The following is a 21,889-nucleotide window of genomic DNA, read 5'->3' as shown; positions in this document are numbered from 1 at the left end:
GAAAGACATTCTGGATAGGCCTGGATACACTGACACTTTCCATACAATAAGGTGGACAAAAGTTTGTTACTGACTTCAGTGGCAGAATAAAACTTTCAAGCATGGGAGAGGAGATAGCGAGTTCAAAACGTGGGAAAGAAAAATATACAGGTTCCTTAAATCCACCTTACTTCCTTTTTGTGCATTTTAATCGTGCTTAGAAACAGTATCTTGAATAACCTTGATGTTAATCACTTTATCTGGATGTGTCGTACTGCATAGCACTGTGCTTATTTTTTATTTACATTACCCCTGCTGAGATTGGGAACTTCAGCAGCAGCACAGCTATGTAGTGCCAGGTACCCAGCGAACAAGTAGGAGATACAATCTGTGCCATGAATAATTTATAATCTAATTAGAAGCAAACCTTATCAAATAACTGTTTAAAGAACAGTAGGAAAAAAATAGAGAACAAAAGCGTGATTGTATCATGCAGTTGTGGGAGCCTCACTGTTCACACTGTTCAGCTTGGGAGTTCTTGGAAACCGTAGCAAGTCATAAGTAGACAGGAAAAAAAATGACACTGAGTGGGATGAGTCTATGTATACCATTATTCTTCATAAAAGTAGTACTTCCACAAATTGCTTTCTTTTTTCTTTCTCATTTATGACATTAGTCAAATTATGCATGAACTTCAGAGTCTGCTACTAATTCTGCATGAGATCAAAGAAATACATTAGTTTTCTGTACAACTCTGCTATGCTTTTCTGCTTGAAGTGAAAATACTTCAGCTTTCTTTCTGGTTACTGTCAGTAATGAACAATGACCTGAGTTCTTGCACATTACCGTATGATGCGATATGTTTCTCTTTCAATGGGTGTTTCACTAATGTGAAACATCTGTGTGATTTGGTTCTCTAAGAATTAGCCATCAGTGACTCTCCTTAGAAAAAACCCACTGGAACATCATGAATTTGGAACATCATGAATTTGTCACATCACTGAGATTTAAAAAAAAAGAAAAAAAAATCCAAACTGCTGAAATCCTAGGTTGTATGAAGAAATGTAATCTATCTCTAATACTAGTAATAAGGAAATAATTTTTCAGTCTCTCTGTTAAAGAGTCCATCTCACTTTTTTGTTAAGTGTTTGAAGAGGTTTTAGCTTTGGTCTTGAGTGACAAGCTGTAGGCTTCATTTTTTTTTTTCTGAAATGCAGATCTTGGTAACAGTTGCTAAGTTGTAAGAGGGGGCTGTATGGCTTATTCTTCAGAATGCACTTTGGTTTGTAGCTTGATGACTTGGATGGTTCTTTTAAGATTTCCATCTCGTGTATGTATACAGATATCATTGGCAGCTGAAACAAGTTGAAAATAGAGCATCTTCAGCATTAATGTCAGCTATGTTCAATTCCATAATGCTATACTTCAGTGCTATATTTTCATTTTTTTCCACTGGTGTAGTTACTAAGAACTTGTTGGTTCCCCGACTAGTAACTAAGAGTTGGAGGCCAAAGCAGTTCAAGACCACCTTAATTGATGCTTTCAAGGCAGATGTTTTCAGGAAAAACTCTTAAAATGCCTAGCTTACTTTCAAATCCTAGCTTACTTGGGGTGAGAAACAAATATATAATCCAAGCTGCTCAGTTTTAAAAGGAAATAGTGATTTCTTTCATATCTCTTTTCTTTCTATGCATTGGGTGAAAAGACAGCTGAAGTTGAGCAAATGAATCTGAAACTGAAATAAAACTTTTCTGTTTTGAATGGTTCAAGGTAGTATGAATGCTGTTATAACAGATTTGGGTAACTATATGAGCAAGATTTTTGAAACATATTATTTTTCTTTCCCTGAAATTGGTAATTTCATTTGCTAGACCTTCAGCTTCAGATAATGCAAGTGCGTTCTTTCTGAGGAGGTTCACGTGTTGCTTTTGCCTTCCTAGTTTTTGTTTAGCCAAGGAAAGGGCCTCAGCTAGGGTGCTGCTGTGCTGCACAAATAGTTTGTTTTTCTTATATCGGTGGTGTTGGGATGGCCAGGTAAGAAGCAAACTGTAGACATCAGCTTATGCTGAATGTATTTGGAGTATGGAGGTGAACTCTGGTCTTCCTTCAAGTTTCTTTGCCTTATCACCCTGTGGCTTCTACAGAAATGAACTGTTAAAGCGCCATGGCCGAGCTCTCACTTAGAAACTAACTGTAAAGCATTCTGGTATCTCCAGTTTTTCAGTAAACTGTACTTTTAGAAGTGCTTTACTGTTTAGCAACACGATCTGACTGAAAAATGGGTAAAATGTAGCTTGTTATCATTGAGTAGTTTTTTTATCTTATACAATAATTTTCAAATGAGCTCTTTTTTCTTTTTGATGCAGACATATCAAAGCATCAGGGCTGCTGTTCTTATTAATTATTTCTTACTTGAAGTAGTCTGATTTTTCCAGTGTGCTTGCGCATTAAATATGCAATAATAGGATAAGTGTAGAAAATACCTTACCTGCAAATTTCCTGTTCTTTTTAGTTACCTTTTAATTAGAATTCTTGTTACAGAATTAATAGGATAATGTATTCCTTTTAAAATGTGTAACAGAATGAAGTGCTATGCAACATCTGTCCCTGGTTAACAAATTATGCCCAGAACCGCATATGATGTATATTAGTTGGATAGTTTAATACACTACTAAAGAGGCTTATAAGCTACTGTGAGGAGTAGAAAATATAATAGAACCTTTTCTGTAACTTAACATTTTGGGAATGATATTTAGCATTTCTGTCAGGCTTTCTGTTTGAGGATTTTGAAGTGCTTTGCATTACAAACGATGAATTAATCCTCAGAATAGTCCTTAATGTTTTTATTTTCCCTCTTAGTTCCTTTTATATATGCAGACCTTAAATTTCTGGTTTAATTTGTTTTTGTAGGCAAGAAATAAATTATATGTAGGATCCTGAAATGCTGAGGAGTAGCAGGAGTTTGCTCATATATCCCTTTAATACAGAGCATTAAATACAGAACCATATCAAATATTTCATTATATGATGTGTATGTTTAATATTAATGGAGAATCCTGTAAATCAGTTTGGCTGCCTTAGCTCTATTGTCATTTTAAGAGTGGTAGGGATTTCCCCTGCTCAGCGTGCAGCAGTGCCCTGTGCTGTGGGTATCGCTCTCAGACGAACTTCTGAGTTGTTACGAGCCCTTCCTTCCCACAACAATGCAAAACAAAGCCATGTGCTAAATGGCAAATGCCTAAATGTTCCCAAAATCTCTAGCTGCAGCTTAGTGGAAAACAGGAACTGGGAATTCTTGTGGCTGGCCCATTAACAAATACAAAAGTCTCCACGAGGGGTTTACTTGGCTGAGTGGAAGCCCTGTCAGAAGCACCCACAGGAACCCTCCAGCCTGGGTGTGCTTCAGAGCGTGGTTGTCATCTACCTGCTAAATGAGAAACGGTGACACTTTGGCAGTGACTGTTAAGCAAACATTGACAGTGTGTAGCTGCCTTTTAACTTGGGATAATGCCATTAGGAAATGAGGTTATAAACACTAGAAATCTGTCAATATCCTGATTTGCAGTAACCTTCTTGCTGACAGATAAGAAGTGGTTATATATTTATATTATATATAAACATATGTGTGTGTGTGTATATATATATGAAGGTTCATAGCAACGGGATTTATTTTATGTGTCTTGAAGGGGATAAACAGATTTATGTTGCCAAAAGAAAAAGAGAGTATGTTGTCATTTGTATCTTCTTCTGTCGGATTCAAGGGGAAAAAAAGTAAATAGTACCCAGTGTGGTAAACATTCTTTGGATATTTGAGATTATTTTTTTAATAGCTTTGTCTCTGGAATATGAAATAGTAACTGAAAATGAAGAGCTTAGTATAAAATTCTGTTGACTGTAATTACTACTTGTTAATTTGAAATAAAACTCAAGATACAATTCTACCTACAGAAAACCTGATCGGAAAATAAACTAGTTTTATGTAGTTTTCTAGTAAATCTTGGTCTTCTGATTTTTTTTGTTTCTTTGTTTTTTAAAGTTGCTTAAAACTAAAGTTTTCAGCAGTCTAGCATAACAGTAGACTGTAACTGGAAAAAACAGAAGCAGATGTGTATCACTCTTAGTCACATTTGTATGTCTGCTTAGATAAGTTTATGAACTAATCAGTGAAAAAGTAACTGCAGTAGAACACCCTACATCTTTACCTGGAATTTCTACTACAGAGCAAGTTTGAACAGAGTAAAAAGCTGCATATACTGATAAAAAATATTTTTAAAATCCAATTTATTTTTTAAGGCAATTCAAGGTAGTTATTAGTGATTGAAACACTTCCAGATGGAAACGACTTCTGAATGTGTTGTGATTACATGCAGAACTGCAATAAAAGATTAAAGATTTTGAAGTACTACCAAAGCAATAATAGTGAATAATGACAAAAGTAACAAAGATCATGCTCCGAAACAAGGGAACTTGTCAAATGATTTCACAGTATAGTTGTGTTTCCTAATCCTAGAAAAAAAAGTGTTATGGATTGAGATCTAGAGAAAAATTCATCTAATATTTCATGTTCCCAAGATGCAAATTATTCAATACAAGATCAATAAACTCAGTTAATAACTTATACTTCTTTAGAAGCGCAATATTATACTAAATACCATTACAAAGATGGTGAACACAGATGTAATACTTTTGGTAACTAAAATAAAAAAGACAGACTGTATTGCCAAAAATTACTTACTGTGATAGGCAGTAGATTCTGTAAGAACATATTAAACAGAACTCTTATATATGCAGCATGATTTTATCAAAACAGATAGTGAATCACCTGAAGGAGATCATACAATTTTTCACAGAGAAATCCTGATTGGTGACAGTGCCTTCAAAGGTACTGTTACATTTACTAATAACAGATTTCTGGAATTGTTGTGAAGTTTTTCAGCTGTACTACAATTTGCCTGGTACTTGGGGACTGTGAAAACAGTTCGGGATAGGTCTTTCAATGTGGATTGGACAAGATGACCTCCAGAGTCCCTTCCAACCTCAACCCTTCTGTGATTCTGATTCACTGAGTCTCATTTGGGTTCAGTTATTGGTTAACAGTGATGGGGATGGGAATGGAAAGTAAGGCTTTCTAAAGCTTGAGGTTTTGCTAATGGTTAATATAATATTGTCATCAGAGCAAAGAAACCAGCTGGGGGTTTTGTTGTAGGCACAAGCTTCCTGCCCCGGAGATCCTATGAGACATTGTTGTGGGTTCACCTAGGCCAGCAGCCAATGTCCACACAGCTGTTGGCCCACCTGGTGGGCCAGCAACAGAATGGGAAGAACAAAAGTGAGAAAACTGGTGAGTTAAAATAAACATAGTTGATTAAGTGAAGGGAGAAGGGGGCAGGGAGAAATGAAACAAAGGCAATCACTCACCACCTCCCACAAGCAGACTGGTGCCCAGTCGCTGCAACAGCCACCGAAGAAATCGCCTCCTCCTTCCCCTGCCCCAGTTTTCATTGCTGAACATGATGTTACATGGTATGGAATATCCCTTTGGCCAGCTGGGGTCAGCTGTCCCAGCTGTGTCCCTTCCCAACCTCTTGGCCACCCCCCCCATCCTACTTGTAGGGGAAAGCAGGAAAGGGTCAGGATGGAAAAGAAGAAAGTCTTGGTGTTGTACAAGTGCTGTTCAGCAATAGCCAAAACATTGCTGTGTTACCAGCGTTATTTCAGCCACCAATTCAACACACCAAATGGGCTGCTGATGCTGACTTCATCCTGGCCAGACCCAGTATAGTCATCAACCATGAAAGTTCATGGGTACAGGAGGAAAGTTTAAGTGGGATGTCTATAGAGGTTTCTTACTAATTCTAGGGACTTCCTTCATTTCCCTTGCTGATTCTGTGAAAGAATGAATTTTTAGTTCCAGCAACAGGAAGGAGAAAGGATTCAGGGAGACTAGACTTAGTGAACAGTTCTGGTAGGAGAAGTTTAAAAGGTGAGAATAACTTAAATGTGTAAAAAGCAGTGTAAAATGAGAAAGAGAAAATTATTTAATCTAGCAATGAGCGTTTACTAGAGATTAGACTAGCAAACTGTTAGGTTTTCTTCAGTTTTCTTTTTTTTTTTTTTTAAACTTTCTCTTCATTTCTTGGGCTGCCAGTAGCTTAGTCTTCTGCCTTCCTCCTTTGTCTTTGAGTGGTTTAAATGACCATGTTGAAGGCCAGGATGGTACTATTTCATGCAATTAATTTTTTTCCTTTAATATCACAGTTACGGAATGTGCTTGAATTCCTTTCCTGACGTCATCTTTGACGTCTCCCCAGCTTGTATGTAACCACTAAAAATAAACCTTATTAAGTTCTTATTATTATCATTCCACCTGGTACTGCAGTAGTTTCCATCTAAATACCACTATTACTGTGCTGATTCAGCATCACTGTTGTTTTCTGGCAATGTTTTATGCCTGAACTCTTGGGTAATCCTGTGTGAACAGAACTGAATTTTGCACATTTCAAGTGGCTTATGTGTCCTCTGTAGACATTGTGTTGGAGTGCTTTGCAAAACGGCAGTAACTAAAATACCAAGAAATGGGGGTGCATTATCATCATCTTCTGGTTGACCAGCACTGTAGCTGTAGAAAAGATCTTTGTTTCTGCTTCTGGAGAACAAATTTGTTTGTTTGTGTTTGTTTGTTTTTAATGTTCACTGGCTTGAGAAGGATTTTAAAATTATATTTGAAATTCTTTCTGTAGAGTTAAAGAAATGCACAGATCCTTTTGTGCACAATGTCAGACGTTCACCTTTTTCTTCTAAGTGACTTTGCTGATATCAATTACCATCGCACACTTATGTTATTTGTCAACAGAGGTGGGGTAATATTTTGGTGTTTTCTGACTTTATAAGTAAAAATCAGTGCCCCAATTTTTTTCTGAAGATGTAAAAGCAGCCAGCTTACTAAGGAGGCAGTGCTAGCTAGTCAAGCTTTCAGCTGCTGCTTCTGATCGTGGGTGACCTGAGGAAGAGCTCTGTTGGAAATGGACTTTGCTAATGTGGACATGGGGCTTCCCAGTCAGCTGTCAGGCTTCTCTAGGATTTGAAGTTCAATGAACATATCTTAGTAAAACTAGAAGGACTGAGGAATATGTCTATGCAAATGTAATTCTGCCTATGACAGAAATAATTTTATTAGTTCAACTGTAGAGGAGTTTGAGAGTATCTGGAACCATCTGGTCAAAAGCTGTTAGACTCTTCATCAGTAGGAATGTATCTTTTTAACAGGATCTGTAATGTTGTGCTGAAATACAGATGTTCTCCGTAGCTACGATCTTTATTTAGACATTTCGTCAACAGTGCTTGTACTGTAGTAGTCAGAGACGTGATCAGAAGGGCCTTTGTGAAATAAAAAAAATGTAGAGATACTGATTTGGGGATGTCTCATGCAAACAGAAAGGTGAAAACTGCAAAGATAGTTGGATTTCTCAAAAAACCTGTTAAAATTCATTCCTGAACTACCAGTGCCAGTTTTGTCTAAGCAAAGGCTTAATTATCAGTGGGCTGGATCTATTCAAATTGCTACTCATTATTTTAGAACTTTTTCATTCTTGCATAGAAAATAAAGCTGTTAACAAATAGGAAATTCATTTAGTGAGAAATTTAATATAGTTTAATAATATCCACAGAGGGAGAGCATGTAGATTACTTCTGATGTATTGAATTCTAGAAATTGAGGCTTCTTGCTAGGTTAGAAGCACAAACTCACTTGTCCAGCAGGTAGTGCTGATGAAAGTGGGTTTTTTAGGCTACCATATCTATGGGCTATTTGCACAGTAAGTACTGTTAACACTGAATCCTAGTAATTTTTTTATAGCCATTGATATTTGTGTTGGAATAACTCCTGTCCTTTGAAAACACTAGAGGGCTCACTGACTGCTTTTGGAGTTGCATTGTGTGTTCAATGTTATATTCATAAACCTTCAAATGTCTAAAGCAAGGATGTTCTAAAGGTGCATTTTCTTTGGAGGAAACTTATGTGCTAGGCTTGGCGTATTTATCTAAATTTAGACTTTGTGGAAGAGTTTTAAATTAGAACTTTGATTAACCAAAATAGATTACTCTTTTGCTCAGTAGATTCTGGTGGGGGGGTTTTCCCACTGAAGTATTTCTTTAACGCTTCAGATTTTTTTTCAAATGAGTTACACGTTTTGTGTTCTCGGCTTTTTGGAGTCACACATTATAATTTCCTAGGAAGCATTTAGGCAAATGTATCCGTGTAGTTAGACTCAGCAAAATGGGAGGACATTTTGGAAAACAAGCAAACAAAAAAAAAGGTTGTTCATTAACATGTAATAATAGTGTGTCTTGTTTGTGGGTTAGTTTCCTGTCTTACTGTCTAGGGGTTGACTTAACAATAAGGTAATCGGAGTGATTCTTAACAGAAATTAAGAACACACACATGCATGTACGATGAAATATGATCAAAATATCTATCAGTTGGAACAACTAAAGGCAACTGAGTACATATGGGACTTTTTGTAGTGTTGTGCACTTTGTGACTGTTTTGGGTTGAGTTGAACTGGGTCTGGAGCTGTTCCTGCCTCTCCCACTTGGTAACTGGTACTTGTGGCAATCTGACTTGGGGAACGAGGTCAAAAATGATCCTCAAAACAAAACTTTTATTTGCAAGTTTCTGTTTCCTGAACTGACTTTGTGTGGGGATAAATGAGCACTGCATCTTTTATGCAAGAAAAGGAGCAGGGAAGTGCTAGGAGAAAAAGGAGTAGAGAAGGGAAGGAGCATGGCAGTACTGGCTTGTGCAATTTTAATTTTGTTGTAATAATGCACCTTTAGGCACTTTGATCCAGACCACTTAATTACAACTTTTTATTATTTTATTATTTTTAAAATACCCCTTCTGTGTGCTGTTCCCAGTTTAAACAATATAAAAGACTGTGATGTGATTTTATGAGAAAATAAGCTTTGACAAAGCATAGCAAATGTCAGGTTCAATGCAGGTGTGATTTAGCCTGCTGAAATCTGTGAGAATTTGTGCTTTAATATCTAAAGCTGAGCTTGCAGGTCTGACACATGACGGCCAGGCAGAATAAATCATTCTTGTATAATACACAAAATTACTGGAAAACTTTGGTTGGTAAATTAGAAAATACACTGTGGCCAAATGAGCAGTTTCACATGATCTTGATCCCGGTCGCCAGGGATTGGGGATGCCCCATAGACATGAAGTCTACCACTTGGCTGCCTCTTACCAGTTCTGCATTGGGATAAAATACCCTGTCCTTGGAGAGTTCCTAAGCCATTTTGCAATGAAGTCAAGCAGGGGACACTGCTTCTACCATCCAGTGTGTGGGTGCCATCCATGGCCAAAGAGCATTCCCACACAGCTTACTGCCTTTCAGCCAAGATCTGCTGCTAACCCTCTGGTTGAAAATAGTTATTTATTAAATGCAGATACCAAACTTTGCGTTTGTGAAGCTGGGCCTGTAAAGGCTCTAGAGCAGATTAACATCCCTGAACTTTCCTGCAGGATAGATGTGCATTTATGCTTCTGTAAATAGCAAAGAAACATCTATTCTCACAAATGTAGCAGTGCTCTAGGAAATCTGTTGTCATTTATTATAGTCTGGCTTAATGCAGATTTTTAATTGACATGATTTCTCTATGTGATTTGAGCAAAGGAAAGAAGAAGGAAGAAAGTGCAGGATTACTATTATCAGTGAGTCCTAAGGCTGTTGCTTTTAAATTTAGGATTATAACTGTTATTTAACAGAATTATCCTTGACACACATGGCCTCAAGAAGAGGTCTTAAAGCAAGGGCAGAACAGTGTTGCCAGCTGACAGCCTGAAGCAATATCTTTGGAAAGGTCTAAAATGGTCACTTTTTGTCTAGAAGATGACCTCTGGCATTCCTGGCGCTGCTCTGCCTTGTGGAAGAGGGGAGGAGGGACACCGTGGAGGCAAAAATCTTTCCTTCTGTTACGTGAAGTCAGGAAGCTTGTGGTGGCCCTTAGAGAAGTGCCCTTCCTGAGCTGGCATTAGAGGTGGTGGTTGGTAACGGGAGGTGTTGGGCCTGCTGGAGTGGTTCTGGTTCTTCACCAGGCCTGCAGAGCTCTGTGCGTTGTCCTTGCCACATGCTTGGGGAGGGACAGGTGGGCTCCTGGCTGCACACCTGGACCACTCCCAAAAAGGAGTTTTTGGGCCCTTTCTGGCTGATGGTGGTGGTAGTATGTGAGGTATCCTTGAGTCAATCCCCTGTCCTGGCTTCTGACGTGGATGTCCTCTGCTCTTACCGCGGAGCTGCTGCGCTGGGCTCCCCAAGGCGGTTTCCCAAAGCAGAATTTGTTTGCAATGCACCTCTTTATGCAAAATGTGTTTTGGTACTGATATGTTTAGTCGTAGAAGTTCTTGGCTGTTTGTGCAAAATGACATGTGTAAGTAGCTACAGATGCATACCGTAGCATTTAGAGTCATAGAAGATTATATCATCATAACCTCAAAATGTCTCCTAACTGTCCTGCCTGCCCACTTTAGCTTCCTTCTTCTGTTATTAGCCATATTTTTTGTTTCAGCCAGCTAGTTTTAGGTAAGAAAGTGTGCCAGAATCTGAAAATTACTGTGAGCCTGATTTTGATCTTAAAAATTCATGCTCTAGGAGAAAAATCCTCTTTAAAAATGTTTACTTCCTTCTGTTTCAGAGGTGTATGCTTAAGGGAAATAAAATCTTACTTGAATTGATATATGACAATAAATTCCCTTCTTAAAATTTAGTTATTTTTGAGCGTGTCCTGATCATAAGTGTGCAGATAATGGTAGAGGTGGATGGGACAGGCGTGGAATTCTTATGGTAACCATCCCACTGCCACCCAGAAAACAGTGCCAGTGTTATTCTGTATTGAGTATTTCATAGTTCTAATGCATACAATATGAAATTAATTAAACATTGAATTAAATATGTTTAATATTGAGAATATTTGCCAGTCAGTATTTGCCGTGACTTCTTGCTAAATCAACATTATAATCCTGCTTTCTTTTCCTTACAGATGATGAAACATGCCTGGGATAATTATAAGCGCTACGCATGGGGATTAAATGAACTGAAACCCATATCTAAGCAAGGACATTCAAGCAATTTATTTGGTGAGTAGAAGGTATTTTCATGCTTAGTGACGTTAGCATAAAACAGTAAATCAGCTGAAAAGCTTAGAGGTGATAAACATGTTCTTTCTACCCTCTGTCATGCAGTGTGGTGCTTCTTGGTTATATTAATCATAAAAAGTAACAGTAAACGAAGGTGATGCTTTCTATGTCTTCTATTTATTCTCTTCTGAATGCCAATAAATGACGCGTGTCATTGCTGCATGATAAAGATTTAGTTTTGTTGCATTAAATACTGCCCTGCCTTAAACTTTTCCTATGAAGTGGAACTCATTGACACCACATTCAATAAGCAGGAAACAAAAACTATAAAGGGGGGAGGGAATAAATCCTGTACAAGGAACAAAAGATACTCTCTACGAGTCATGAAGGTAGCTGAAGGTGGCTACAGTTCTCAGGATTTTATTTCCATTCCTTAAAAAAACTTGTTAATCTATATCAGCCAGATTCCTTTATCAAGCACTCTCTTTAATGAGCGTAACCATTATTTGCAGCTCTAAGGGTTGCACAGGAGATGCTTAAGTAACACCCAAGTTAACAGTGTAAAACAAATATGCAGCTGAAAAGTTCTAGTAGGAGAGACACAACTGCAGAAATCCAGTGTAATGAGGCAAGACTTTTTCAATGTCTAAGTGGAACATAGGGCTGGATAAATAGCAGCTGAAGAGCAACAGTGTTCTGAGGGAAGCAAGTGAAAGCAGTCCTATGGACTGTCATCACCTTCAATTTTGCAGAAAAATTAAGAGTTAAATTGTTTGACAGCAATCTTCATATTCAAATAGCTTCTGTTTTCCAAACAGAAAGCTGAAAAAATGAACTAATTTATATAGCTGAGACAAAATCAATACATTATTTTGATTTTAACAGGAACTTATTTTGTTGAATGTTTGGAAAAGATAGTTTGAAGTGGAAACAGTTCCTAAACCAGCGTAAATAGAGCACTTATCAAATCCTCAACTATATTTGGAAGTTGCTAAGAGACAGCAGTTGTGATTACAAAAATAATTTTGAAAATACAACGTCTACATTGATCTCGCTGCACTGTTTGTCTATCCAGCTTAACATCAAAAATATTACTAGGTAATTATTATATAGTTAGTCATTGGACTTCTAACATGAAACCAAAGTAGCATGGGTGAACTTCAGGGTTGTCAGGCTTCTGTTTTCTTGAAAACTATATTTTTTTTTAATTATCTTAATTGAGATGACTGATAGTTGTGCAATTTAAGAATATTTGGAGAACTATTTAGTGCAGTTTTGTTTTTTTGGGGGACAACAAAATGGCACATCTTAAATTAAAATGCTTAACCTAGTTCCATTTGGAATCAGAAATGGTATAAAAATTTGCAAGGTTTGAGTTCTTAATGATATTGCATGGATTTGCAGAAAAAGCTGTAGATGTATTGACTTTGGAAATGCTAAGCAGAGTTCTGTGGATGTTGCATAAGAATAAGTTACTGCAGGTGTTATTCAGTGTGAAACAGGACAAGTGTTGAATTTGAAAATAAAACTGCATTTAAAGGAGTAAAAAGCAGAGTCAGTCTAAATGCAGAGCACTTTCTCATCATCGTCATCTAGTATAAGATCTTATTGCTGAGGAGATTTCCTTAGAAACATCTTCACTTATTGAATTTGGTGGCAAATCAAAATAAGCATTAGGTCTCTTTCTGCCAAATTGCTTTACAGAATATGAAAGAGCAGTATATCTGCAAGCAGTTCTGTCTCACAAGCTACACTTTCCAAAATCCATAATCTCCTTTTGCTTTTTAGAAACAAATCCTTGTTTCTGTAATAGTGTCTGTATATCATTAGATCTGAAGTATTCCTTCATGTTTGAATTCAACAAATGTCTTCTTTTGCCTAAAGCAATAAAAAGATGATCTGGTTTTGCCTTTTTTTCGTGTGTGTGGGGTTTTGTATGTTTCGTTTATTTGTTTGTTTTTTGAGGGAGTCAAATACCCGAACATCTTTTTCCTTGTGAAAGGACAAACACGTTTACTTATCATATTTTTTTCTGGTTCTAATGTTTTTAAAATAATGCAAAGGTTGCATTTTAGCAAAAAATGCAGAAGGTTAACTGCTTTTAAGGTAATTCTGAATTAAATTAGTTGAGAATAGGTTACTTCCAGCTCTGTGTCCCACAAATCTCCTCACAACCTTCAGAAATCAAGTGAGACCTTCAGTTCACTGTTATGCATCATAACTGTCTCTAGTTTGCCATGATTGTCTTTTCTTCTTGCTTGCAGGTCTCAGTTTTTCAAAAATACGAGTTTCTGACTGTACTAATAGCAGTAACATATAACATATTTCACTAGCCAGCTGTTTAATTTTGAACACTTTCCCCTCCTATGAATTATTTTGTGCAGTTACGGTACTTCTATTGGGAGTGTCTGCTATGGGATAGAGACTTTAAGTACCTCACTGTTGGGAACAGCAGGTTCCAGTGCTGTGGCTCAGTGGTGCTTAATGTTGTGTAGGCTACAGACACTATAGCTCTCCTGACACAGAAGGGGAGAGTTGTTTTCAAATTATATTGCTTCTAAGCTTAATTTTGAAAGTATAAATACTTCAGTCTTTGCTAGCATGATAAGGCATTTTGCAGATGGATTATAGTGACAGCTGTCTTGAAGGCAAGACACAACCGTAATGATGTGTTCCTCTGAAACACAAAAATAAGATGGGCTTTTTAGAAGTGTAGTTACACATAGATGTGACTGTTAGGCAATACCATCCTGAATTTGGCAGCTATACTGACATTATTGTTAGGCTGGGGGAAGAGGAACTTCTTTGAAATGGCATTTTATTTGTCCTAAACCAAGGTCATGAAAACAATTTTGAAGACAAGGACCTGCCTTGATCTTACTGATATTCTGTGAGCCATGTGTGGAGGGTGTATTTCATAAATTGAGGGAGTCTTTAGACTGGTAGACTGTAGACATAGTCATGTTAATAGCAAAAGTTGCTTCCTCTCACATGTACACACTGAAAATAATTCACTTTTAGAGAAAGGCTGAAACGTGTAAACTGAAATATTTCTGTTTCAAGTCAAAGCCGCATGCTTGCCTCTGACCATTGCAAAGTCTTTTTAACACGCTCATGTAATGTTTTGATTTCCTTTTTATTTACCACATTAGCTTTTACCATGTTGTCTTGGCAAGTAAGTTTTTTCTAGTTTACTCCAGCTACAAAGGATTTGGTTACAATAACTCTTTGAAAAGGCAAGAGTGAAAAGTCATCAGTTGTTATCTCTGTAGCATTCTTATTAGTGTAATTCTAAGAAGTGTACAACTGTTTCTAGACTAACCAAGTAAGTTGGAATAGCTAAACATCTGCACCATACCTGTGCATCAGCAAAACAGGGCATGTCTCCTATGTTGGTATGACTTCTTCTGTGAGTACTAATTGTTCTCTGCCCATATTTGGTAGAAAATAGTAGTAAGTACTGTTATTTTTTAATACTTTAAAGGTTAAAGTTTCAGATTGCCGTTAATAATGGTTGTGAAAATGGAGCTTTATCGATCTACCTTCCTAGTGTGAAAGAAAGTGGCAAAATCGCAATTTTGCCATTTATTTTTTTTACAGCACCACACCACCAGCCCCCTAACCCAGGAGCTATTCCTTGCCAAGCCTTCTGTGCTAATTTTAAAGCTAATGAGCATTGCTACACTGCTGGAGAGCTTTTCCTAGAAGTGGTTCCTGCACTGAGTGTTACTAAAGGGCTTTTTCAATTATCTGTAACTGTCTTTCATGTGCAGTATTGCAAGTTTAATAATATTGTAACTTGTGGCCATTGTATAATTGGTCTTTGCAAGGGGAAAAAGGGCCTTTTCTGGAGTGGAAATGGGAAGAATTTAATAAATACTCACAATCTGCAAAGCTGAAGTACTATAATTTATCAAGATCCTGTTCCTCCCACTTTGAACTGATTTTTGTAATTTCTTTTGCGGAGTATTGAAATGTATGAAGACATTTAAAGCTTGCCAAAATACATATTCAAAACTGTATTGCAGTGTACACCAATGTGTATTTTTAAACTAAGTTTATTAATATAGGTCCAGAAAATTAATTGTACTTGTATTTAAACAATAGGTTAATTTAAATTCAAAATTTTCCCCCCATCTTGTTTCTTTTCACGTTTGCTGCTGGATTCCTTGGAATTTTGGATTCCAGTATGTGATCTTAGTTTTAGAAGTAACCCTGACATGTTTCCAAACTAAATTAATAGAAGCTTGTCTAAAGAATAACATTAGTAGATACGCAGATGGATGACTCAACACAGCATTTGTGAGAGGGTCATGCTGTACAGCTGCTGTTTTTTCAAAACTGGTCAGTATGGAGACAAGTAAGTTTATTGTCTTTCTAAATTTCAAAAAAAGCATTTTGGAGGGCTTATTGCTGGCCTCTTGCAGGGATCCATTGCTGTCGAGGCCATGCTCTGGGATTATTTATCACAGCGCTGGAAAATCAAATGACCAGAGTGCCAGTTTGGCAGCGCTAACAAGTTACTCAAGGTAGCTACAGCAATGGCCGACTGCCGGCGATTCCATGAACCCAGAAGGATTCCCTGACAGATGATAAATTCTCTTGAAAATATAAAATGAGGTCTAACATACCTAAATTTAAACTGGCACATAATGGCATGGGGGATATGTTTCTAAGTTAATACACAGAACCAGGGGACTTGAACTCAAGGTAGTAAAGACTGAAAACTTTTCAGTATAATATATGGAGGTGCACAGAAGGTGGCATAGATTGGGTGAACAAGGATTTATTGTTCCTAGTGGGGAACAATACCCTTTGTAAGGGGTGGAAATATCAAATCCGTAGGCAGCATGTTCAAACAAAAGAAGGTGGTTCATAACAAAATGTGTAGCTGAGCTGTGTGGGTGCCAGAAGTGTGGCAGGTGCCAAAGGCTTCCATGGAAAGCAGAGGCAAGCAACAGAGGAAAAATTCATCAAGGTCTATTAAATACAAAGGCACCAGAGCTGGATCTAACATGCACAAATGTACAAAATAATAGAGAATAAAAGAGTATTCTAGAAATATCACAGCATTGTTTCTTGTTACACATATGGAAAGCTAAATCTGTAAAAAATTGAAAGTATTGTTTCTTTTCCCACTCTTACCAGCTGGTAATAGGGACTGAAATTAAAAATGTTAGTGTCGTTGAGGGTTTGCCAGTACTTGAGTAAGAGTTTCATGTTTTAGCAGAGCACGCTTTGATAATTAATCACTCTTGACACTTTAAATTGCTAATGATATTCAATAGGAACCTTTTCAGTGAACTTTATTTAAAGGAAAACACTATTTTAAAATCTGAATCAGCTTTTGAAACAATGCTCTAAGAAACCTACAGGTCTAATCAAAATGTTAATTTTGTCAAACCTGTATGTATTCTTGCATATGTTGAGAATAATGTAGTTCAGAGTCGCTACTTTACAATATATATGTGTATAGAGATGAAAAATAAATGGATGCTTAATTTTTTTTTTAAATTTGCGTATGTAGTGTTACAAAGGATCTGGTCTTATTCCTAATGTTAAGAAAATCTGAACTGTGCATAATGCCCAGATTAAGAAAAAAGATTGTGACAGCTTATATATCTGTATTTTTGGCTGTAATTTTGAGTCTGAACTGACAAACTGGAGGAAGATCTTATAAAATGCATCTGCTTTGACTGAGCTTCTTCAACTCAAAATAACTGGAAGGTGACAAAGACAAGTTTGCCTCACTGGCTGGAAACAATGAAGAGTCTAAGAAGATCAGGGTGGGGCTGTGTGCAATTCAAACACAGCTATGAATAATTTTTTTTTTTCCACAATAGTACAAAGTAGCCCTAAAAAGCACTTCTGACAATAATAGAAGAAATATATTTTTGAACATTTGCACTTTTTTGAAGGAATATCGATTATTATTTGTATGTGCTGACTTTCCATCACATTAAAAAATTACAAATATGAATGTCCTATATTCATTTTCATACTTCATATCAGAAACACAAAACTTTAACTGGTTTTTGGGAGAAAAAACCAACGTTCTACTCGTCTTCTACAGTAATGTACAAACAAGAAATGCTAGTTTGTGATGCTTGTTGGATGGTGAACTCTTATAGCAAGGGAGCTGATGTATAGCATGACCTGAGGCCACTTCATAGTTCATCTTTCCTTATCTTCCATTTTTGTCATATACTTTCCCACAGTTTCCTTCAAGTCAGAATATGACACAGGGTCAGAAAAAGAAAAGGAGTTGAACTCAAAAAGAGTAAGGTGCCTGGCTTCCATCCTGTTATAGAGTGTATTAAGACACATCTGAAACTTTTCTCCATTTAATGTTCTGTATAATATGCTTGCAGATCAGAAATCTTCATCTCTTTCACATATATGTGTGCATGTATGTGTGTGTATATATATCTCCAAATGTATTTAATGGCAAAGAATGTAGATGTTCTGGAGAACCACACTTGGTATACAAGGGATGAGAGGAAAGTTGTAAATAAACTATTAAGTGCATCAACACACATTGATTCTGGCATCCTGGCTGTATTCTATTTGAGACTCTTTTGGCAAAAATATAAGTTGTGTCTAAAAGCCTGGGCTAGACAAATAAAAATTTCTTTTTACCCATCCTCCAAACAGTTTGGCTGTAAGCCAGTTGTGATTATTAACCCTTATGGCCACATAAGCTCAGTCACAGCACTGTGCTAATAAGCTTGTCATCCATAGCAGTTCTCCCTGCAGTGACATCCTGGAAACTCATAAAAAGTTATTAATCCTCTGATCACTTTTTTTATTCTGCTCTGCACCCACACCCCTGAGGCGCTACTCGTATTCTCTGATGTAATCTCCTTTTTTTATTTGTGTGCACATACCTTTGCATTGTTAGATATTATAAAGCATGTTGCTTAAATGGAACCACTGCGTACTGCCCAGGGGTGATCTAGACTGCTCTGTGCTGTATATAACGCTATTCTGAAATGCTGAGTAATCAGCCATCTTTGTTAATCATCCACAAATCTTTTTAGCAGTAGGTTATTTTTATTTTTTTTCCAGATCATTGCTGAAGGTTTCAAGTGTTAAACTGGAAAGGATGCTCTGTAGATGCTGCTAGATAGTTTACTTGAAGTTTCAGGTTGACTGATTTCTTTTGCTTTCTCTTCAGTTAACTAGCTTGTAGGTTATTTTATGCGTTCTCTACTAATCATTTACATGGAATAAATAATGCTGTTGGTAAAGAAGAGCGAGAAACAGGCAGGTTTAACAATGGAAGTAAAATGGAACATATATGAGTATTTGGTCTGGAGGTTTTGGTAGACACGTGTAATGTTTCACTTTGGTAGGCTTGTACATCTGGTTATCTCTTATATAATGAGAATTACTCATTTCAAGCTTGTATGCTACAAATTTCAATCAGTTTTCTCTACCTTAAATATACTGGGTTTTGTATTATCTGCAAAATATATCTGTAATTACCTGAAGTGTATGAATTCAGTATTATTTGTGATATCTTCCTTTTACCTAGGGCAACTATGAAACTTTACCATGGTGACTGCAACTTTGCTGGCACTTTTTATAACCCAGTGCTCACTGTTAATCAAATTTAGAGCAGTACCTCAGGTGTATAGCAAAACAGTCCTTCTGCCAAAATATTCTGTGTCATATGAGTGTGTATTGTAATTGCCTAGCAATAATCTTTGCATTTTGTAGACTATGCTGTGTAATTCCTTGGGAATATTGTGTAGGAACTAACAGGAATGATAACTGTATTTAATAATTTTTGTGGTGTGCTTGTGCTTTGAGAAGCATAGTATGTTTAGGCTTGTGAAATATTTGATCTTATTCCATAATAAGAAATGTTCATTTAACTTATTAGAATTCTTTTTTCTTTCCTTTTTTCCCCTCCCTTTGTTTGTCTGACTTGTTACAAATGAGCTGTTCAGCTACACAATTTCCTTAACACTCTCAAGTTTGGATTATCCTGTTGGCTAACTTACTGTAAACAACAACTTTTCACAATTCATAATTCTGGCCTCTAAACCAACCCTTTAAAAATGCCTTCTGTGTTGTTTTATCTTTTATCAAGACTCTGAAGTGTAACTATTTGAGACAAACTTGATTATTTAATTGTCACATTAATTGATTTCTTCTGTTTTCTGGAGCCATTGGAATGATAGCAAAATTTGTCTCAAATAAAGAAAGATCTACTTGAAATTCTCCCATTTCCTTTCGTCTGCCTGCAGGGAGAGGTCAATGCTCTAAGCAGGCCAGATTCTGGTTCTGTCCAGGCCAGATTCAGAAAAACAACAACAACGACAAAAAATCATAGGAAGTGGGTGACTCCAGGGCGATTTCTCAATAAGGTTGAATTCTTCTCTTTTTCTTCTGACTCAGTAGTGAGTTGCAGCTCAAGTAGTAATCCTTAAAATTGAAAGCTCAGCTGTTTAGAGGTGGTGTTAGCTGTATTACAAGAGGATTATCACAAAGAATGTCATTGCATGGTGAGCCTATCACAATCCACTCAAGCAAATCAGGTTATAGATGATTTTTCCGTAAGTAAAGCTCAGTTGTAAAAGTTCACCAGGAGCTGCTTTTGTTGTACAGAGTTACTAAACATCTCCAGAGCCTTTGTAGTAGGGCTCTTGAGCACATGTCCTCCAGCAGTTTTCCACAATCATTCTCTCTTTCTCATGAGCTTAGGAAAAAAAACCAGGCTACTTAGCCAGGTTTAAAGGAATACTTTTCCTTTAATATGAGAGAAGGGCAGCCAAGCTCCAAATAAGCCCTGGGAAGATACGATGTTCTTAGCAAAGTATGCTGCAGTTTTATTAGTGGAATATATGGGGGAAAACATATAGATTACTCCCATCAAAGTAGGAAAGGGACATTCTAAAAAGGATGGTATATGCAATTAGCCGCTGCTAAAACAGAGAGAGCATCTGGTTCTGTTAAATGTACCAAGTAAGTGTTATAATAATCTCAAGATTCTTTTATTTAAGATGATACAAATGGAAAATTATTTTCTATCTGGAAGCTTAAGAAAGTGATGTCAATCCTGCTATATGGAGGTCTCCCATCACTCCTCCATTCCATGAGGAAGCAGAAAACCTTGAGGGTAGTAAACACAAGAGTTGACTGAAATAGTGGATTTCCTACTTCAATATGAATAACTCAGTTCTGATACTTGACAAGTACACAAAACTAATTTTACTTTTTCATCAGGTATTTCGGAGGCAAGATGATAATCAAGATCTGTAACTGTTAGTTGTAGCTACTGTCTTGTTATTCACGCAGTGCAATCAATTCTGGAATGCGTAGTCAACTCTCCACCCCAGTCATTAGCCCTTCTCGGGGAGTGAGAGATTGGACCTAATGACTTCCTCTGTCCCTTGCAACCTAAATTGTTCTGCGATTCTAAATATTTACTTTTGTATCTAGCATCTTCTCTAAAGGATATCTTAACAGTAACTCGCATTCATAATGAAGATTGCTGTGGTCAAATTCATAAATACAAAATTGAGTAAAGTGGCCAAAATTGAGTTTTTGACACTATTCAGTAAATAGGAATTCAAACTCTTCTTAGACAAAAATGGTGTTTTAAAAAGGTGATTGTAAATTTGAAGGAAGCATGGGAAGGTCATTTGAGTGGCTTTATTTTCTCCCAGACTCTCCACCTTACCCTTTCAGTACAGGATCATGAACATTTAGTCCATGCCAAAGTGAACATACTGATGATATTTCATCTTACAACCTTAGGTGAAAGCTAGTAAACTGACTTATCTGTCTCCAAAACAGATGCAGAAGGAAGCAACTTCTCCAAACAACCAGAACTTGCTCTGGAAAGCAATGTCTGTCAGTCTGTCCTGAGCTGAAAAATTGAGTTGTGTGCAACTTTGCCTTTGCTCCCCCAGTGCTGTCTTGTGCAGGTTATATGGTGATGCACAGTATCAAAAAAATGGTTTTTCAGAGAGGCTACTTCTTTAAGGGCTTGCTTAACCGAAATGTGATCACTCCTTATCAGTTTCTTAAACTTTATGTATATTATTGAGTATAAAAACAACTGATTTTTTTCACTTCAAACTGGAAGAAACAGTCATTTCTCCATTTATAGAGGTTTATTGTCTCCTATGAATTACTTTTTATGGTGAACTGTTCCATCAGTGTTTAGAAATGCAAAATCATGGCTAAAAGTGCAGTGCATCAGAGCCACACCTCAAGACTTAATTAGTGGAAGAAATACTTAAATATTATGATGCTGTGTTGTGGCATAGGAATCAAAGCTAAGGCTGTGAATTACTAGATGCCCACTTGGCTGATTATATGCCCAATTTTCAATTAGATTAATTGAAACTGGATTTTGAAGTTGGAATTAATTTAAATTAATGAGATCTAACTGAAAAGCCTCCTGTTGGAAAGTAATTACTGGCTCTTCATGTATTTCAGGTAACATTCAGGGAGCAACAATAGTGGATGCCCTTGATACACTATACATCATGGAAATGAAAGAGGAATTCAAGGAAGCCAAGGAGTGGGTTGAAGAAAACTTAGATTTCAATGTGGTAAGTAGTGTTGCTGATTAACATTTAGTTCTCTGTTTAGTCTTCAGTGGCCAATTGAGGACTGGGTTCTAATATTGCAAGCATGATACAAGGCTACAGAATTTAGATCATTGATAGGTAAAACAAGACAGGAAGCAGAAACATAATAAACAAAGTTTTTCAATCTGAGATATTTAGATAGATAGGAGACAACGAGCAG

At 36.9% G+C, this 21,889-nt stretch overlaps 1 protein-coding gene across 1 annotated transcript in view; it reads left to right on the top strand.

Annotated features, from left to right (window-relative positions):
- The window catches only part of MAN1A1 (mannosidase alpha class 1A member 1), a 147,325-nt gene that overhangs the window by 28,311 nt on the left and 97,125 nt on the right, over positions 1–21,889 (top strand). Inside the window, exons 2-3 of the mRNA XM_065630753.1 lie at positions 11,023–11,119; positions 21,575–21,690. Coding sequence (XP_065486825.1) covers positions 11,023–11,119; positions 21,575–21,690 — 213 coding nt within the window. The remainder of the gene's footprint in view (positions 1–11,022; positions 11,120–21,574; positions 21,691–21,889) is intronic.

The sequence above is a fragment of the Caloenas nicobarica genome, chromosome 3 (assembly GCF_036013445.1).
Source record: "Caloenas nicobarica isolate bCalNic1 chromosome 3, bCalNic1.hap1, whole genome shotgun sequence".
Lineage (NCBI taxonomy): Eukaryota > Metazoa > Chordata > Aves > Columbiformes > Columbidae > Caloenas > Caloenas nicobarica.
This window is presented reverse-complemented; position numbering and strand designations above follow the sequence as displayed.